We start from the raw sequence: 20,558 nt of genomic DNA on the forward strand, positions 1-20,558 counted from the left end.
TTAGGTTCTACTGAACCCTGATCAAGTCCCAGTTAATGACTGTCTTTAATATTTTCTTTGTAATATAACACCTCCTTCCCTGCTTTAGACGGACACCAAGGGGGGAGATAAAAATCAAGTAAAGGAAGATGGTGGCTGTTATAATGCCACCCTGGCAGGACCAGATCAGAGTTACGATACAGGTTGGGATGGAATCAATGGGATAATGAGCTGATCTCAACAATTTGTCTTCAAATGCAATGACTTCTCTCTTAGGCAGCCCCAAAGTGTTCATCTAAAATGGTAATCCAGGAAGCTGCTGACTGGTCTGAGCTGTCCTTTTCCAGAAGAAATTATAAAAATGTACAAAGGGAAAAGTGCGTATCCTTAGATCAGAGTCATCATCTGTTTGCTGCTATCATCATAATCTGCTCTACTACTAGGCTTCTGACCTCTGTTTGCTTTACTTCTTAAAGGTCAGTTTGTTCACTCTGAGTGGGACTGGTTCCTGGATTCCAGAGCTTTGGCTTCTAGTATTGGCAAAGACAAGTTCCCTGATCTGATCCTGGGAGTAATTCCAGGGTTGAAACGAGGAATCTAAATGAATTTTTCTAGCACACCAGTTATCAATTGTTCCATTACTCCTCCCAGGTACACTGAAAATTCACTTACCTTATGTTTGTAAATAATTTGACATTAACACTTAGAACTTCTGTTAATAATGCCATCGACTTTATTAGGTTTGTCATTATGACAACAGAATTTAGTTTATGATATACTGGGCATAATTTAGACTCTGAAAGCTACAGTCTTTTAAATGATATTCATTTACTCATTCAATCTACCAAGTGCCTATCACATGTATGTTATATTAAAAAGCACAACCTACTCTGTAGCTGCAGGGAGTTAACAGTCTGTTTGGGAAGATGGGATCTTCCACTAGATTGAAGGCTCCTTAAAGGCGGGCCCTGCAGCCTACAGGTCTTTGAATTTCCCCACTGGACTAGGGCCCAGAGTAGGTGAACAATGATTATTGTGGGGTTTATGGATAAACATTAGCCTATGGTAAGCAATGTTATGTATCAGAAGACCTGAATTAAATTCAGCCTCAATCACTTATTGTCAGGATGGTCTTGGGCCTTAGTTTCCCCAGGTATAAAGGGGATAATACTAAGGGTAACCTCACTGAGCTGGTGTTTAGTGATTAAATCAGAGAATTTATGTCAATGTGCTTTGGAATGCATTCAAAGTAAAAGCCAAAGTCCATACAAAACCCATGCAAAGGGGTAATGATCTGCAGCAGCTCCCGGCCCTACTCTTCTCTCTCTGACCTCTCACACTTGATCACTTACAGGTGAGCTCCTGGTCTTCCTAGAACACTCAAGCTTTCTCCCACTTCAAAGCTATGGAATTGGTTGTTGCCCATGCCTAGAATGTCCTTTCCCTAGACATCCCTATGGCAAACTCACAAATGTCATGCTCTCAATAAGGTCTACACTGACCACCATATTTACACTTGTAACTCACTACCCCCACTCCTCATCCTCTGATCCCCCTTACTCTGATCTATTTCTTTTCCCATAGCATTTATCATACTCTAACTTACCATAGAAATTTACTCATTTATTATGTTATTTATTATTTGTCTACCCCCACTAGACTTAATTACCTTACAGGTAGGATTTTTACCAATTTAATTCACTGTAGCACATGGTAGGCTCTCAATTAATATTTGTTAACTAAATGAATGAATGAAAGAAAATCACAAAGCATGTAAACTGTGACTGGGTATTAGCAGTGAAATTCCGTAGCCACCTATGGGTGTGACTGAATAAGTTCTGGATTGCACTGCACAGTAATTGATTCGAGTCCGTGCCTTGTCCCTCCAATGGAAATAAACTTCCTCCAAGGTGACACTTAATTGTTCAATCCCTTTCTGTTCTTTACCACATTTAGAATAGGGCTAGGTGAGTACCTCGCCTCAAAGCATACCTCTTTCTCAGAGAAAGCCCAGAACTTCTCTTAGTGGTTACTGTGAACTAAATCACTCTTTCTTTCTTCCAGTTTCTAATGGAATTTGATGCTTTGGACAGCCTTTATTAAAACACTTCAATTTAAATGAGGCTATATATATAATAATCCCCATATAGTAATGAATGCAACACACCCAAAATTCCAGGGAAAAAAGCCTATAAAGTTCCAATTACTAAAACACCAATAGTAGAGTAAGTTATTTATTCAGTGATTGATTGATTAATTCCACAAACATCAATTAAGAAGCACCTACTGTATGTTAGGCACTGTGCTAGTTGCATGATGTAGAAAGATGAATAGCAAAAAGTCTCTGTCATTGAGGGGATTACCAAGATTATTTATTCCTTAATTCAGCAAACATTTATTGACTCTGCTGTCATGTGCCAATGTACAAGGTTCTGGGAATACAGTAATGATCAAGATAAAATTCCTATCAACAAGAAATGTGGTTCCAGAAGTGAGAGTAAACAGTTATAAATCTATAGCAATGGGTAATTTAATCGATTGGGGTCAGCAAAATTTTTCTCTAAAAGGCCAGGTAGTAAATATTTTGGCTTTTGCAAGCCACATGTGGTCTCTGTTGCATATTCTTCTCTTTAAAAAACAATCCTTTAAAAATGTAAACCATCCTTAGCTCCTTGGCTGAATTTGGCCTACAGTCTACAGTTTGTGGACTCCTGTAGTAGATGAATATACAGGATTCTCTGGAAGTCAAAAGGAGGCAGCAACGCTTGACTGGCTGGGAGGAAGGAAGGGGACTTGGAAAGAAAAACCAAGTGGGCTGTGCTGGATATAGGGGGAGGAAGGTGGAGCTAGTAATCAGGGTAGAGGGAACAGCATTCCCATGGCACTCAAGTAGCTCTTCTATGTGTATTAGTCATGTATCTGTTATTTTTGAATATCCCAATTCTCATTCCCCCTCAAATCCCCAATTGTGCCAACGGAGCATCTCTACCAGGAGGCCCCAGCCTCCTGCACGGTGCTAATTAGATTTCCGGAGTACCTCCCCGCAAAACTATTCAGTGCCTCATGGGGCCCTTGTTCTCAGTCATGTGTTCCTCAGCACTTTCATACCCTTGCACACTTCAGGACAATTTGGTGTTAGTTGCTTATTCCTACAAATTTGTGTTACTTTGGTGAAACCAGTCTCTCAGAGATGCAAATAACTGATTCCTTGAAAAGGACAAGGCCTGCAGTTTCTGTTGTTTAGTCTCAGTTGTTTGCGCTGAGATAACTGTTTTCTCTTCTGATTCAGAGCCACTAAAAATACATATATTCTACATGGGACTTTTATTTCCCCTTTTAATTAAACAAATATTATCTACATAGCAACAGCTATGGACTTTTTCCTCCCTCAACTGTGTTTAAACAGAATCAAGATTCAAGAGGCTGAGACTTGAGAAGTTGATGTATTTCTACCCAATCTTCATAGGGAGCAGCAACTGTGTCAGGTCACACAGCTATTCATCCATCCTCTCCTTAATACAATCCAGAGAGAGTTATTTCATAGTTCCCTTTCCAGAACAATCCTCAAGTATAACCCATATTATGTTGTATTATAAACATATGTAAACCTCAATAGACTGTATGCTTCTCTGGGCAGGAGCTGGGTTTTGAGCTCAGCACACAGCAGAAGCACACTAGCCATGTGAAGAGTGGGTAAAATAAACAGGAGAATCTGGCCACAGGTATTCCATGAAGTAGCTGGTGCAATTCTCAGTGTACCCCCTTAACCCTTTGAAGTGAAGAACTTAAGGAAGGTTTTCAAAATGAATACTTCCAATTTCCCCAAATAAGAAAGATTCTTCTTATCTAGACTCACTACTGCAATTTAATCCATGGGCATGATTCTTTTCAAATATTATCTTTTTCCTGGTTAATATATTTTTTTCTTTTCATTAATACCCTACTTTGTATTGGACATCAATCTAACCACTCAGACACGATTAGCAAGCTAAATGTCTTACTTATTAAAAACGGTTAATTTTCCCATCTTAAAAAAATCGAGATGTTTGAATCTCTGAATATGCTCATTTATCACCAATCCCTGACAATGCATCCAGGAGTTCTTGTGTAGGACATGAATAATTTTTATAAAAACACAGTTGCTGACTGTGTGGTACATCCACACAGCTTTATAAAACAAAGCAAATAATGACCATCAATTACAATAACCTCACTAGACAAGACTGCAATTAATCTACAGCTCTTCAGATAACGACCGCTGCACTGAATCAAGGAAAATGCCCGGCATTAACTGGTTTATCGTGATCAGCAATGATAGATGGGGCAGATGGCAATGTGATTATTCATTGTCAACACAATAAACAAATGCTTTGCAGCCGAAGTGTTTACCTAGGTCCTCTCAGAGGATAGCTCAAAATAGAGAACAAAGGCAGCTCTGAAAATAGCTTAAAATAAAAATAACAGTTAATCTATGGATGAAATATACTTACTTAACTGGGGCTAACCCTTAGTAGAATCTATCTGGAAAATATTTTCCCGAAGGAGATCATGGGTTGAGTAGAGTTTTGGCATTAGAAGGTACAATAAAGCCCATAGCTCACTTGCTTGTTAGGATGAGTCACTTTTATGAAGTCCTCAAATTCCATTCCATGCTTAATAATTCCCGTGATGAGAATTCATTGTTTTCAGAGGCAGACTCATTCCATAGATAGATAACTCTCATTGTTAGAACATATATTTAGCTGACTGCCATCTCTCTGGAATTTTGGACAATTGACCCTAGGTTTTCCTCTCATCCCACATAGAAGATATTAAACTCTTCTTGCTCACTAAAGCCCTTTATTTATTTTTATTAATTAATTATTTTAAAACATCTTTATTGGAGTATAATTGCTTTTCAATGTTGCATTAGTTTCTGCTGTATAATAAAGTGAATCAGCTATATGTATACATATAGCCCCATATCCTCTCCCTCTTGCATCTCCCTCCCACCTTCTCTATCCCACCCCTCTGGGTGGTCACAGAGCATCACCGAGTTGATCTCCCAGGGCTAAATGCAAGCATACCTTGTTCTGTTGCACTTTCTTGTACTGTGCAGATACTGTGTTCTTTACAAATTAAAGTTTTGCAGCCACCCTGCATTGAGCAAGTCTCTTAGTGCCATTTTTCCAATAGCATTTGCTTGCTTGTGTCTGTGTGTCATATTTTGGTAATTCTTGCAATATTTCAAAGTTTTCATTATTATTACATTTGTAAAGGTAGTCTGTGATCAGTTCTTTGATGTTACTACTGTGACTCACTGAAGACTCAGATGATGGTTAGCATTTTTTAGCAATAAAGTATTTTTAAATTAAGGTATGCACAATGCTTTTTTAGATATAGTGCTATTGCATACTTACTGTAGTATAGTATAAACATAACTTTGATATGCACTGAATTCACGTGACTTGCTTTATTGTGATATTCGTTTTATTGCAGTGGCCTGGAACCTGCAATATCTTTGAGGTATCTCAAAAATCAATGCCTATCCAACTCTTTCCACATGACATGTTTTGGTGCTTTCAATATTCTGGATTTTTGCACCTAAACTCACACCAGTTTTTAGACCACTCATACTCAGGGGCTCGGAAAGAAATGTGATATATCTGATGTGGTGTACTCAGAGCAAAGTGTAACTATTTGTGCTGAGGCTGAATGTCAATTTTTCCTTGGAGCAGGGGATGTGTGCGTGGCTGCTCTGCTTGGGAAGCTGTTCTCCAAACACCATTAGTCTAGATAGCACCCCAGCTCTGCCATGTCCAGGGGGCAATTACTTCGGGTGCGCCTTTTAAAATTTTGTGCAGGATGGCTTTGTTGATTAAGTCCTCCTTCTTTAGAAAACTGGGATAATTCAGGCAGAACCTGAGCTGAAATTGACACAGTGGTCACTAACCAAAATCTCTCGCAAAAATTTTTACAAATGCACATTCCTGGACCACTTCTCTGCAGACTAATTTAGCTGCTTTCGGAGGATTCAAATGTAAATATTTTGGCAATTTTCCCCAGTTAATTCTAATTCGCAACTCTGTTTAAATGCTTTTTTCATTGAGAACACTTAATAAGGTACTACTGAGGGAGTGCTTCACAAACCTAATATTCATACTCTCCTGGGAGCTTTAAAAATGCAGGTTCTTTGGAGCAGCTGATACCTGTGGTCCGGGGTAGGTCTAAGAAAATTAATACATCAAGATCAAATTGTTATATGTTTCCCTTAAGGGTTTTGGAAGCCCTCATTTACTCCAAAATTGTAGTTTATATACAAGTTACAAAGCACCCTTATTATATATTGAAGAAACAAGCAACTTTAGGAAATTCTACAAGGTAAAGGTTTTAGCCTGGTAACCATCTATATTTTTTCACTCATTCATTTAATAAATTCATTCATAAATTCATTTTTATTCTGAGACAATATTGTGATAGGCACTGGAATTTAATAGTTCAGTAGGGGAGAAAAACAAAGAAATGACAGCAAATAAACGTCAGTCAACAAAGAAAATGAATACAAATCTTAAAATAACGTATTTAAAAAGGAAGAGTTTATCTAATTTTAAATAGTCTCTAATTCAGACTGGCAGTCCCCCAGTCATTCTCAGTTCATGAGTTTTTGCCCTGCTTTCATCATATTCCCTGCTAAATGTTAGTTCAGGATCTGTAACTCTTCAGAATTTCCCATTACATTCTCATGTCCCTTTGGCAGACATCCCTAATCATCCCTAGCTTTTTTTCCCTACAGGTTCAGGAAGGAGACTCATATGCCTGCTCAACCCGGTCCTCTATGCAGCCATTACTAATAGACCACAGATGAAATCCACATGCAGCTTCCCCCATGCACAGTGCCTTGACACACCTTGGCGACTTTGCTGTTCCTCATTTCCAGCTTTATCTTTGTTGTCTATCAACTATTGAGTACTTCTAGTGATCCTTACATCTTTAATCCCACTTAATTTTCAAAACAACCTGGAGAGGTATATAAACTCAGCCTTAGAAGGATCAAGTAACCATCTCAAGGTCACACAGTTACTGTGTATCACAGCAGGAGGTACAAACTCAGGTTCTTTGATGCCAAAGCTGATGTTCTGAAACTTGTTCTGCATTGCTTCTCTTCTCAGCCCAGTTCAAAGGGCATCTCCTCTGTGAAACTTCTCCTGCACGCTTCAAGGAAAATTTGTCACTTCTTCCTTAGAGTTGGCCAAGGCCTTTGTACACCTCCATTACAGCATGACATTATACTTTAATGATTTGAATATAGTATTCTTTGAGCTCCTCTGTGGTAAGAACTATGTCTTTATATATATATATATATATATATATATATATCCGTATCCCTGGTAACTAGCACAGTGCCTAGGTAGGTTCTCAGTTGATGCATTTTGAATGATCATTAAAATCTGGCCACTGGACTCATTCAGCTGTGGATCTCTTTCTCAGTGTGTGGCCTTACTATATTAAAAACAATGCCACGTTTAAACATGATCTTGATTAAAAATGTTAAAAAGACCAAGCCAATAGTGAAATACATACTTCTGTTATTTGAAGACCTTCTTGACATCAGTTATTGAGGACTCTTAAACAGAAACCTAGTTACAAGATATTTAGCATATAAGGACACCTGACCTTTAGTTGATAACCACCCTCAAGTATAAGGGAGGTAAAAGAGGTCAAATTAACTACACCCTGCTTATCAAGTGTCATATGTCATAGCACACATGATATTTGTTTAAATTGTGGCTCTTGTCCTATAACTGAAGGTGTGGTTTGGCTCACTGATGTGGCCTGAGTTCTGTCTGGGCTGATGATAGACACAGTGACACTCACCATTAATGGCGGCACATTCTGCAGAAACTCAGACTATTTAGTTCCCTGACATTTATTTCGCTATACGTAATAGTTTTGTGCAAATAAGACCCATTCTGCCAGAAAGGAGAATTATGGAATCTATGCAAACATATGTGACATATAGGGGGCTGATTGCATAGATTGCATAGATAGGTGTAAATGAAGATGTACATGTAAGGTGAGGGTTTAGGATTGAAATAATGATCTGGCGATATCTTAGGGCATTAGTCACAAGAGAGCTGTCTCTCAATGTCTCAGGAGGAAATATCAAGTTTCACTGTGGTCTTCCCTGGAAAACACTGGAAGCTCATTATAAACTTCTATGTCAACTTGCAAAAGACAGATGGAGAAAGTAGGCACAGACCTTCTTATTTCATAGATACAAGAGCAGTCTTTCCATCTGTCATCACACCTTGGATATAAATAAGCACCAAATCTTATTAATTGGCACTTACCCGTAGTACTTCAATAACCTCACATACCTCCCCAGAGAAGGCTTGTCCGTTGAGGAGGTGCTCTGACCCTTGGCTATCCTCACTACCAAAGTGTAGCCGGACCTCCTCCAGCCGGTGGCTGTATGTCATGGGCCCTCCTGATACGTTGACCAAGTGCTCCTTGTCCAGGCGCAGGGACACATGTCTTCCAGTGTTGTACATGGTCCCACTGACCTGCAAGGCAATGAGCAACAGGTCAAACAAGACTCTCCTCCTTCCATTTCTCACAATTTCTCACTCAACCCAGCATGGTGCTTAGACCAATGCCTTTTGCTTCCTTTTGATAGGAAGACACTAGGCTAATTCCACATGTGGAGTAGGGAGTGACAGCCTCCCCAGAGAGCACTTTTGCCCTACCTGGCATCTATGGTACTTTCTGTGAGTCATAAGCCACATTATCATTTAGGAATCTGAGGTAGGAACTCAAAGGAAACCTCATCAACTGTGACTAATATTTTGGACATTGCACTTATAAAGAATTAACTTATCTTCTTACCATAAATATTTGGAATGTAAAGATGCTGCAAAAGTTAAAATCTCAGGTGTGAGAAATTGGAGAGAGCAGTTAGTAAGTATGAGATGCTACAAAGGCCAAAAGAGAGAGAAGTAAGCTAAAATGAGTGAATAGGAACAAACCTTAGGGGGAGACTGAGGCTTAGGTTTGTAGTCTCAAGCATTCAGTATGGTATGTCTTGGTTTAGGTCCTTCTCTAACTGCTGCAACCAGACACTGCAAAGAGTCAGAGCTCTGATACTTTCTTGCAGTTTGTGGCCTCAGTGCTAAGCTAAAGAGATTCATATAAGCTTCCCATTTCACAGACTTCCTATTCCATCTTGCTTCAGCCCCTGCCCACTGAACCTTACTGCTTGGGGTTTCTTTCCCTCCTTTTCTCTTGAACTTGATGCTCAGCTTCATTTTGTTGATTACGACCATAGCACTTCTCAACATTTGATTCTAGAACACTGATTCCTACCTGTGAGTCTATTGTCTTAGTCTTCTGTGTTGACTTAGCTCTAGGAGCAGATTGAAAACTTAAGGGAGACTTTGAATGGGTCTGGATGGAATGCTTCTGGGCTATGGGTTGCTGAGCTACTTGGATTTTCTACCTGCTTACTCTGACTCCTTTGGGCCCAGCCCTAGGGATCCTTTAAGGCAGTGGTCCCCAAAATTTTGGCACCAGGGACAGGTTTCATGGAAGACAATTTTTCCCACGGACTGGGGGGTGAATGTTTCAGGATGATTCAAGTGCATTACATTTATCATGCAGTTTATTTTTATTATTATTACATTGTAATATATAATGAAATAATTATACAACTAACCATAATGCAGAATCAGTGGGAGTCCTGAGCTTGTTTTCACTTACCACTCACAGATAGGGTTTTGATATGAGTCTCCAAGCAATTGATTTATTATGGTTCCTGTTCAATCAAACCTCTACTAATGACAATCTGTATTTGCAACCACTCCCCAGAGCTAGCATCACTGCCTCAGTTCTACCTCAGATCATCAGGCATTAGATTCTCATAAGGAGTGCACAACCTAGATCCCTCACATGTGCAGTTCACAGTAGGGTTTGCACTCCTATGAGAATCAAATGCAGTGCTGATCTGACAGGAGGCAGAGCTCAGGTAATGTTCAAATACCAAAATACTCCACTGACTCACTATAGCACCATCTTGCTATAAGGTGGAGCCCATGTGCTGCTGTTGGCCATGGTCTGTGAGGGGACATGACCAATGAAACAGTGAAAAGCTTATGTAAGATTCTCCAGTCTCTTTCTTCCCCTGCTTCATCAATCAAGGGGCAATGTGGAAAGTTGTAAATGTGGTATAGCTACAAGATGGAGGCTGTGTCAGCCTGAGTCGCTGGCAGATTATGTGCAGATTGCAAAAATGGCTAGAATTCTTCCACTCCTTGTAACTACACTACTTACAATGTGACCTTGTAGCTGTTCCCATCAAGATAGGGCCATCTGTTTCTCCACCCCTTGAATCTGTACTGGCCTTGTCACTTGCTTTGGCCAATAGCACGTAGTGGATACAACATACTTATTCTGAGAGTAGGCCTCTAGAGGACTTGCACGTGTCCTTACTCCTTTTTGGAAACTCGAGACCACCATGCAAACAAGCCTGGGCTAGCCTGCTGGAGGATGATCCAGAGTGAGGAGAACTATCCCAGGAGAAGCCATCCTAGGCTGGCCATTCCACGACTGATCCACCAGTTGACTGTCTTAGTCTGGCCTGGGCCAGAAGAATTTTCCACAGACCATAGCTTCCCATATACTGGGGAGCTAAAAATTTGGTTGTTTTCAGTCCCTAAGCTTTGAGATAGTTTGTTATAGAGCAAAAACTAACTGATATACACTAAGTCAATCATCTTCTCTGTCATGTGACTCTGGAACTATCAACAGAAGCTCTGGACAGTCTTTGTTGAGTAGCTGAACTAGAAAGTCACTTGGGGCTCAGACAGTCAGTCTGCTAATCAGCTGGAAAGTCATACCAGAATAAGAGAAGAAAGCAGCAGATATGCCAAGAGTGACAGAGGAAACCATGCAGAGATAGAATTAGAGAGAATATCAACTTCACCTTCAGAAACCCTTTGTATCTCTTTGTTCCAGTTCCTTCATGAGGCCTGGGCTGTACTTTCTCTGATACTTTACATCTTACAAAGGGATTTATTTTTTTCTTAAATTATCTATTCCTTGCAACCAAATGATCCCTATCAAAGACTCTATGTCTGTTCTCCAGTCTCAAATAAATGTATATTCAGTCAGTATGACATAATGAGAGTTTGTTTTCTTTTCTTGTCCCAATTTATGACTTTCTTTGCAGTAAAATGATAGAGATAGATTTGTGTTTGACACTGCATTCATCTTTAAGCAAAATTTATTTTTTCTAATTATTAAGATAATATACAGGTATTATACATGGGTAGGAAGACAGAGAACAGCTCAATGAAATAAAAATTAGCCAAAATTCTACAGTAAACCAATAATCACCACTAATATTTTGGTGTATAACTTTTCACACTCATAACCGTATATATCTATATTTTAATGGGATCATTTTATATGTGTGATAATAAATGCTTTTCACATACAAGGGTATATGATTTTATATATATTATATATAATAATTTAATATATATAAATTTATATATTTAATATATTATACACAACACACATATAATATATTTAATATATTTGTTACATATTTATACATTAATATATATATAGTACATATATATTATTTTTAGTCACATGAATATTTCTAGGTTATTAACTGTTCTTTTGCAATATCACTTTGAAATAGCTTCATAATATTCCACTGTAAACATATATGACTTATTATTGAATCTTTATAGCCCTTTCACTTTTTCACTATTGTTAAAAAATATTGCAATGAGATATAGAGAGCAAACTAGTGGTTACCAGTGGGGAGTGGGAAGGAGGGAGGAGCAATTTAGGCGTAGTAGAAAAAAAGGGTTAACATGGGATTATATTAAATCATCTTTGTGAAACTTTTGAAAATTGTAAAGCACTACACAATTTAAAGAATCTTTCACTCAATTAAAAAAAATACTGCAATGAACATCGTTATGGATAAACATTTTTACTAGTGCAGATATTTCATTAGGCAAACTCTGGGTCAGACTGTGTATACATTATTACAGTGCTTATTATCTAATGCAAAATCCATTTGCTGTGGAGTGTAGATCCCACAGAGCAGGGCTGGATCTCAAATTCTCTTCAAATTACATTAATTCAACAAGCAACATCCATGGGCCCCTATAGTATGCAAGGCTGCATAACAGGAGCTGCTTCAAATTCTTATAGGATATGTGCTCTGTTCCAATGAGCAAGTATATCAGGCTTCCCCGTACTTCTAAAAATCCTCTCAATGTGTCTGTCTAATGTTCCTAAGAAAATTGTTGCCCATTGAAGCAAGGCAGGGACCATGTCCTATGCTTGTCTGCATTTCCCCAGTAATTAACACAATGGCACACAGTAGAGAGAAGAATAAAGGACTCTTGAGTCAAAAGATTCCCAGTCTGCCTCTTGGTGACCTTGAGTAGTTCAGTTAATTACCTGAAGCCTCAGTTTTCTTAACTGTAAAATAGAGATAAGACAATTTCCCCTATGAAAATGAGGAATAAAAAACTATAAGGCTTATAGAGAATGAATATGAGAATGATAGAGATAAATCCCTCCTTATCAGTAATTACTTATTGATTCCACTTACATGAAGTCCTAGAGTAGTCAAAATCATAAAGATAGAAAGTAGAATGGTAGCTGCCAGCGGTGGGGTGCAGAGAGGAATGGGAGTTATTGTTTAATGGGCATAGAGTTACAGTTTTGCAAGATGAAAAAAATTCTGGAGATGGACGGTGATTGTACTTAATACTGCTGAACTGTTTAAGTAAAAATGGTTAAGATGTGTACTTTACACACGTAAAAATTGGAAAAAATTCCCTCATGAGTTTGTTGTGAGAATTAATACATTTAATGGTCAAACATTTTCATTCTTTTCCTTCATTTACTTTTGAAAATGGGTGCCTAGCTGACCTTGCAGGACCTGTGTTGATCTTACCCACTTCCCATAGCCCAGTGGAATATAGTGTTGCTTTCTAAAAGTCACAATGAAGAACTTGTACCGACTTCTGCATTGTGATGATTCACTTGTCTCTCATTTTGGATTTTAAAGCTCCAGTTGTGGGAAGCATCCAAGATCATTTTGAAGGCCATGAAGCAAACATGAAACCAGGGTAATCAGGAATAAACCAGTGCTTTCTAGTTCTTCCACTCCATACTTCCATACTCCTTCTACTTCCATGGCTCTATCTTCATTCATTCATCTGACTGTGTGCTAGGAGCTGAGGATAGTGTGGTGAGTAAAACCAGGCATGGTCCCTGCCCTCATGGAGCTTACAATCTCCATTATGAAGACAACAGAGTGGGAGAAGGAAGTTATGGGGAATCCATATGAAATTCTACCATTTGCGTATGTGTTCTCACAATTAGAGGCAATACACCTATTCCCCCACCCTTCCCCCAGACATTGAAATAACATTAATTTATATTAATCAAAAAAAAGCTGTGTAACCAGGGTATGGTTTGTTGCACTTTAATTTTTTTTAAAAAGGGCTTGACAGTATTATGTATGATATCTGATGGTACACCTGCACTGAAGTAATTAACACTGCAGCAGCGTCATTTTACCTGTAATGCTAATTACAGTGTTTCCAATGAATTACTTTGGTGTGCAGCATGTTGGAAAAAGTTGTATTATGTAGACCAGGAAACAGAACTGAATGGAGACGATGAAGCTGCAGGGGATATCCAGGTTGCCTATGGCTGCCTCACACTTGTCCTTTTTGTTTTATTTTAATTCACTACAAAATGAGATGAGAGATACGATGCCCATGTAAGTGGGAGAAGTAAGAGTGGTCTGTGAATGCTCAGTGACTTGTCTAGAATCATACAGCTAGCAGTGGTGGCAAACCCAGGTCTCCTGATTCCAAGTCTAATGATTTTTTTTTCCCATGGAAAATAATTTTGTTCATTGGTTTTCATTTATTTTAACATCTTTATTGGAGTATAATTGTTTTACAATGGTGTGTCAGTTTCTGTTTAATAACAAAGTGAATCAGCTATACATATACATATATCCTCAAATTTCCTCCCTCTTGCTTCTCCCTCCCACCCTCCCTATCCCATCCCTCTAGGTGGTCACAAAGCACTACCGAGCTGATCTCCCTGTGCTATGCAGTTGTTTCCCATTAGCTATCTATTTTACATTTGGTAGTATATATAAGTCCATGCCACTCTCTCACTTTGTCCCAGCTTACCCATCACCCTCCCTGTGTCTTCAAGTCAATTCTCTATTTATTCCTTCCTGCCTCTAGGTTCTTCATAACTATTTTTTTTTTCTTTTTAAGATTCCATATATATGTGTTAGGATACAGTATTTGTTTTTCTCTTTCTGACTTACTTCACTCTGTATGACAGATTCTGGGTCCATCCACCTCACTAAAAATAACTCAATTTCATTTCTTTTTATGGCTAAGTAATATTCCATTGTATATATGTGACACATTTTCTTTATCCATTCATCTGTCGATGGACACTTAGGTTGTTTCCATGTCCTGGCTACTGTAAATAGAGCTGCAAAGAACATTTTGCTACATGACTCTTTTTGAATTATGGTTTTCTCAGGGTATATGCCCAGTAGTGGGATTGCTGGGTCATAAGGTAGTTTTATTTTTAGTTTTTTAAGGAACCATCATACTGTTCTCCAGAGTGGCTGCATCAATTTACATTCCCACCAACAGTGCAAAAAGGTTCCCTCTTCTCCACACCCTCTGAAGCAATTATTGTTTGTAGATTTTTTGATGATGGCCATTCTGACAGGTGAGAGGTGATACCTCATTGTAGTTTTCATTTGCATTTCTCAAATGATTAGTGATGTTGAGCAATCCTCCATGTGTTTGTTGGCAATCTATATATCTTCTTTAGAGAAATGTCTGTTTAGGTCTGCTGCCCATTTTTCGATTGGGTTGTTTTTTTTTTGATATTGAGTTTTATGAACTGCTTGTAAATTTGGAGATTAATCCTTTGTCCATTGCTTCATTTGCAAATATTTTCTCCCATTCGGAGGGTTGTCTTTTCATCTTGTTTATGATTTCCTTTGCTGTGCAAAAGCTTTTAATTTTCATTAGGTCCCATTTGTTTATTTTTGTTTTTATTTCCATTTCTCTAGGAGGTGGGTCAAAAAGGACATTGCTGTGATTTATGTCATAGAGAGTTCTGCCTATACTTTCCTCTAAGAGTTTGATAGTGTCTGGTATTACATTCAGGTCTTTAATCCATTTTGAGTTTATTTTTGTGTATGGTGTTAGGGAATGTTCTAATTTCATTCTTTTACATGTAGCTGTCCAGATTTCCTAGCACCACTTATTGAAGAGGCTGTCTTTTCTCAACTGTATATTCTTGCCTCCTTTATCAAAAATAAGGGGACCATATGTGCATGGGTTTATGTCTGGGCTTTCTATCCTGTTCCATTGATCTATATTCCTGTTTTTGTGCAAGTACCATACTGTCTTGATTACTGTAGCTTTGTAATATAGTCTGAGGTCAGGGAGCCTGTTTCCTCTGGCTCCATTTTTCTTTCTCAAGATTTCTTTGGCTATTTGGGGTCTTTTGTGTTTCCATACAAATTGTGAGATTTTTGTTCTAGTTCTGTGAAAAATGCCAGTGGTATATAGATAGGGATTGCATTGAATTTGTAGATTGCTTTCGATAGTAGAGTCATTTTGAAAATGTTGATTCTTCCAATCCAAGAACACAGTATATCTCTCCATCAGTTTGTATCATCTTTAATTTCATTCATCAGTGTCTTATAATTTTCTGCATACAGGTCTTTTGTCTCCTTAGGTAGGTTTATTCCTAGGTATTTTATTCTTTCTGTTGGAATGGTAAATGTGAGTGTTTCCTTAATTTCTCTTTCAGATTTTTCATCATTAGTGTATACAAATGCAAGAGATTTCTATGCATTAATTTTGTATCCTGCTATTTTACCAAATTCATTGATTAGCTCTAGTAGTTTTCTGGTACTATCTTTAGGATTCTCTATGTAGAGTATCATGTCATTTGCAAACAGTGACAGTTTTAATTATTCTTTTCTGATTTGGATTCTTTTATTTCTTATTCTTCTCTGCTTGCTGTGGCTAAAACTTCCAAACTATTGTGAATAATAGTGGTGAGAGTGGGCAACCTTGTCTTGTTCCTTATCTTAGTGGAAATGGTTTCAGTTTTTCGCCATGGAGGACGATGTTGGCTGTGGGTTTGTCATATATGGCCTTTATTATGTTGAGGTAAGTTCCCTCGATGCCTACTATCTGGAGGGTTTTTATCATAATTTGGTGTTGAATTTTGTCAAAAGCTTTTTCTTCATCTATTGAGATGATCATATAGTCTTTATCTTCAATTTGTTTTTATGGTTATCACATTGATTGATTTGCATATATTGAAGTATTCTTGCATTCCTGGGATAAACCCCACTTGATCATGGTGTATGATCCTTTCGGTGTGCTGTTGGATTCTGTTTGCTAGTATTTTGTTGATGATTTTTGCATCTCTGTTCATCAGTGATATTGGTCTGTAGTTTTCTTTCTTTGTTACATCTTTGTCTGGCTTTGGTATCAGGGTGATGGTGGGCTCATAGAATGAGTTTGAGACTGTTCCTCCCTCTGCTATATTTTGGAAGAGTTTGCGAAGGATAGGTGTTAGCTCTTCTCTAAATGTTTGATAGAATTCGCCTGTGAAACCATCTGGTCCTAGACTTTTGTGTGTTGGAAGATTTTTAATCACAGTTCCAATTTCAGTGCTTGGATTGGTCTGTTTATATTTTCTATTTCTTCCTGGTTCAGTCTTGGAATGTTGTGCTTTTCTAAGAAGTTGTCCATTTCTTCCAGGTTGTCCATTTTATTGGCATATAGCTGCTTGTAGTAAACTCTCATGATTCTTTGTATTTCTGCAGTGTCAGTTATTACTTCTCCTTTTTCATTTCTAATTCTATTGATTTGTGTCTTCTCTCTTTTTTTTCTTGATGAGTCTGGCTAATGGTTTATCAATTTTGTTTATCTTCTCAAAGAACCAGATTTTAGTTTTATTGAGCTTTGTTATTTTCTTTTTCATTTATTTTTGATCTAATCTTTATGATTTCTTTCCTTCTGCTAAATTTGGGGTTTTGCTCTTCTTTGTTTTCTAATTGCTTTAGGTGTAAGGTTAGGTGTTTTATTTTAGATTTTTCTTGTTTCTTGAGGAAGGATTGTATTGCTATAAACTTCCCACTTAGAACTGCTTTTGCTGCATCTCATAAGTTTTAGGTCATTGTGTTTTCAATTGTCATTTGTTTCTAGGTATTTTCTGATTTCCTCTTTGATTTCTTTACTGATCTCTTGGTTATTAAGTAGTGTATTTTTTAGCCTCTATGTATTTTTATTTTTTGCAGATGTTTTCCTGTAATTGATATCTAGTCTCAAAGTGTTGTGGTCAGAAAAGACACTTGATACAGTTTCATTTTTTAAAATTTTACGAAGACTTGATTTGTGACCCAAGACATGATCTGTCCTGCAGGATGTTCCATGAGCACTTGAGAAGAAAGCATATTCTGTTGTTTTTGGATGGAATGTCCTATAAATATCAATTAAGTCTACCTTGTTTAATGTATCATTTAAAGATTGTGTTTCCTGGGGTTTCCCTGATGGCGCAGTGGTTGAGAGTCTGCCTGCCGATTCAGGGGACACGAGTTTGTGCCCTGGTCCGGGAATATCCCACATGCCGCGGAGTAGCTGGGCCCATGAGCCATGGCTGCTGAGCCTGCGCGTCCAGATCCTGTGCTCCACAATGGGAGAGGCCACAAGAGTGAGAGGCCCGCATAGTGCAAACAAAACAAAACAAAACAAAAACAAAAAAAAAAACAACCAAAAACCTTGTGTTTCCTTATTTATTTTCATTTTGGATGATCTGTCAACTGGTGAACGTGGGGTTTTAAAGTCCCCTACTATGATTTTGTTACTGTAGATTTCCCCTTTTATGGCTGTTAGCATTTGCCTTATGTATTGAGGTGCTCCTATTTTGGGTGCATAAATGTTTATAATTATTATATTTTCTTCTTGGACTGATCCCTTGATCATTATGTAGTGTCCTTCTTTGTCTCTTGTAACAGTCTTTGTTTTAAAGTCTATTTTGTATGGTATGAGAATTGCTACTCCAGCTATCTCTTGATTTCCATTTCCATGGAATATCTTTTTCTATCCCCTCACTTTCAGTCTGTATGTGTCCCTAGGTCTGAAGTGGGTCTCTTGTAGGCAGCATATATATGGGTCTGGTTTTTCTATCCATTCAGCCAGTCTATGTCTTTTGGTTGGAGCATTTAATCCATTTACATTAAAGTGAATTATCAATATGTATGTTCCTATTACCGTTTTCTTAATTGTTTTGGGTTTGTTATTGTAGGTCTTTTCCTTCTCTTGTGTTTCTTGCCTAGAGAAGGTCCTTTAGCATTTGTTGTAAAGCTGGTTTGGTGATGCTGAATTCTCTAAGCTTTTGCTTGTCTGTAAAGCTTTTAATTTCTCCATCAAATCTGAATGAGATCCTTGCTGGGTAGAGTAATCTTTGTTGTAGGTTTTTCCCTTTCATCACTTTAAATATGGCCTGCCACTCCCTTCTGGCTTGCAGAGTTTCTGCTGAAAGATCAGCTGTTAACCTTATGGCGATTCCTTTTTGTGCTATTTGTTGTTTTTCCCTTGTTGCTTTTAATATTTTTTCTTTGTATTTAATTTTTGATAGTTTGATTAATCTGTGTCTTGGCCTGTTTCTCCTTGGATTTATCCTATAACAGATATGCATTATTACAAACTGGTTCTCCTTCCATAAGATTGACATTTGGAGAACAATTTTAATATTACTGACTTTTTAAATTATATAATATAGAAAAAATATATATATATACTATATAATTACATATATCAACTTGTTACGTGTGGTGTCAACACAACTGGTTAGGAGCTGTTTGAACAAGATGTAGTAAAGAAATCAAATGGTATTTGAAGGTAAATTTGATGGTTAATTTTATGTGTTAACTTGTCTCAGCCATGGTGCCTGGATAATTGACCAAACATTATTTTGGATATTTCTGTGAGGGTAGTTTTGAATGAGATAAACGTTTAATTCAGTGGGCTTTGAATAAAGCAGAGTTCTCCTCATAATATGGGTGGGCCTCATTCAGTCAGTTGTAAATCTGAATAGAACAAAAAGAATGGCCTCTCCAGAGCAAGAAGTAATTCTGCAGTAATTGACCTTAGGACCTGAACTACAGTATCAACTGTTTCTTGGATCTTCAGCCTGCCAGCACATCCTACAGATTATGGATGTGCAGCCTCCATAATCAAATGAGCCAATTCCTTAAATAAATCTCTTTCTACATGTATATACTCATTGTATTAATTCTGTGTCTCTGGAGAACCCTGACTAATATAAGTAATCCCAAGCACTCTGGGGGGTTACTAGGCTATCAACTCATATTTGAAGAAAGCATTGTTAGGTAATCGGTTGTGCAATCAAATAATTCCCAGTGGTTAAAAGTACAGGCTTTAGAGTCAGAGACATGTGGGATCAAGCCCTGGCTCCCTCATTCATGGGATGCTTGCCTCAAGCATGTGACAAAAGCTAAAATTAAGAAAATTGAAATTGTATCAAGTATTTTTTCTGACCACAACACTTTGAGACTAGATATCAATTACAGGAAAATATATGTAAAAAATACAAACACATGGAGGATAAAGAATACACTACTTAATAAACAAGAGATCAGTGAAGAAATCAAAGAGGAAATCAGAAAATTCCTAGAAACAAATGACAATGAAAACACAATGACCCAAAACCTATGGGATGCAGCAAAAGCAGTTCTAAGAGGGAAGTTTATATCAATACAATCCTTCCTCAAGAAACAAGACACATCTAAAATAAAAAACCTAAACTTACACCTAAAGCAATTAGACAATGAAGAACAGAAAAAACCCAAAGTTACCAGAAGGAAAGAAATCATAAAGATCACTGCAGAAATAAATGAAAAATAAATAAAGGAAAGAATAGCAAATATCAATAAAACTAAAAACCATTCTTTGAGAAGATAAACAAAATTGAAAAACCATTAGCCAGACTCATCAAGAAAAAAAGGGAGAAGACTCAAATCAATAGAATTAGAAATGAAAAAGGAGAAGGAACAACTGACACTGCAGAAATATAAAGGATGATGAGAGATTACTACAAGCAACTATATGCCAATAAAATGGAAAACTTGGAAGAAATGGACACAGTCTTAGAAAAGCACAACCATCCAAGACTGAACCAGGAAGAAATAGAAAATATAAACAGACCAATCACAAGCACTGAAATTGAAACTGTAATTGAAAATCTTCCAACAAAAAAAGCCCAGGACCAGATGGCTTCACAGGCGAATTCTATTAAACATTTAGAGAAGAGATAACACCTATCCTTCTCAAACTCTTCCAAATATAGCAGAGGGAGGAACACTCCCAAACTCAATCTATGAGGCCACCATCACCCTGATACCAAAGCCAGACAAAGATGTAACAAAGAAAGAAAACTACAGGCCAATATCACAGATGCAAAAATCCTCAACA

General features: G+C 37.7%; 1 protein-coding gene across 7 annotated transcripts in view; it reads right to left on the minus strand.

Annotated features, from left to right (window-relative positions):
- The window catches only part of CA10 (carbonic anhydrase 10), a 619,992-nt gene that overhangs the window by 102,809 nt on the left and 496,625 nt on the right, over positions 1–20,558 (minus strand). For 4 of the 7 annotated variants that reach the window (XM_067717557.1, XM_067717555.1, XM_067717559.1 and 1 more), the window contains one exon: positions 8,310–8,522. The exons of 1 other annotated variant lie outside the window; for it this stretch is intronic. In XM_067717557.1, coding sequence (XP_067573658.1) covers positions 8,310–8,522 — 213 coding nt within the window. The remainder of the gene's footprint in view (positions 1–8,309; positions 8,523–20,558) is intronic. 2 more of the 7 variants (XM_067717558.1, XM_067717561.1) reach the window with 1 other exon arrangement.

This window comes from Pseudorca crassidens, chromosome 19 (assembly GCF_039906515.1).
Source record: "Pseudorca crassidens isolate mPseCra1 chromosome 19, mPseCra1.hap1, whole genome shotgun sequence".
Lineage (NCBI taxonomy): Eukaryota > Metazoa > Chordata > Mammalia > Artiodactyla > Delphinidae > Pseudorca > Pseudorca crassidens.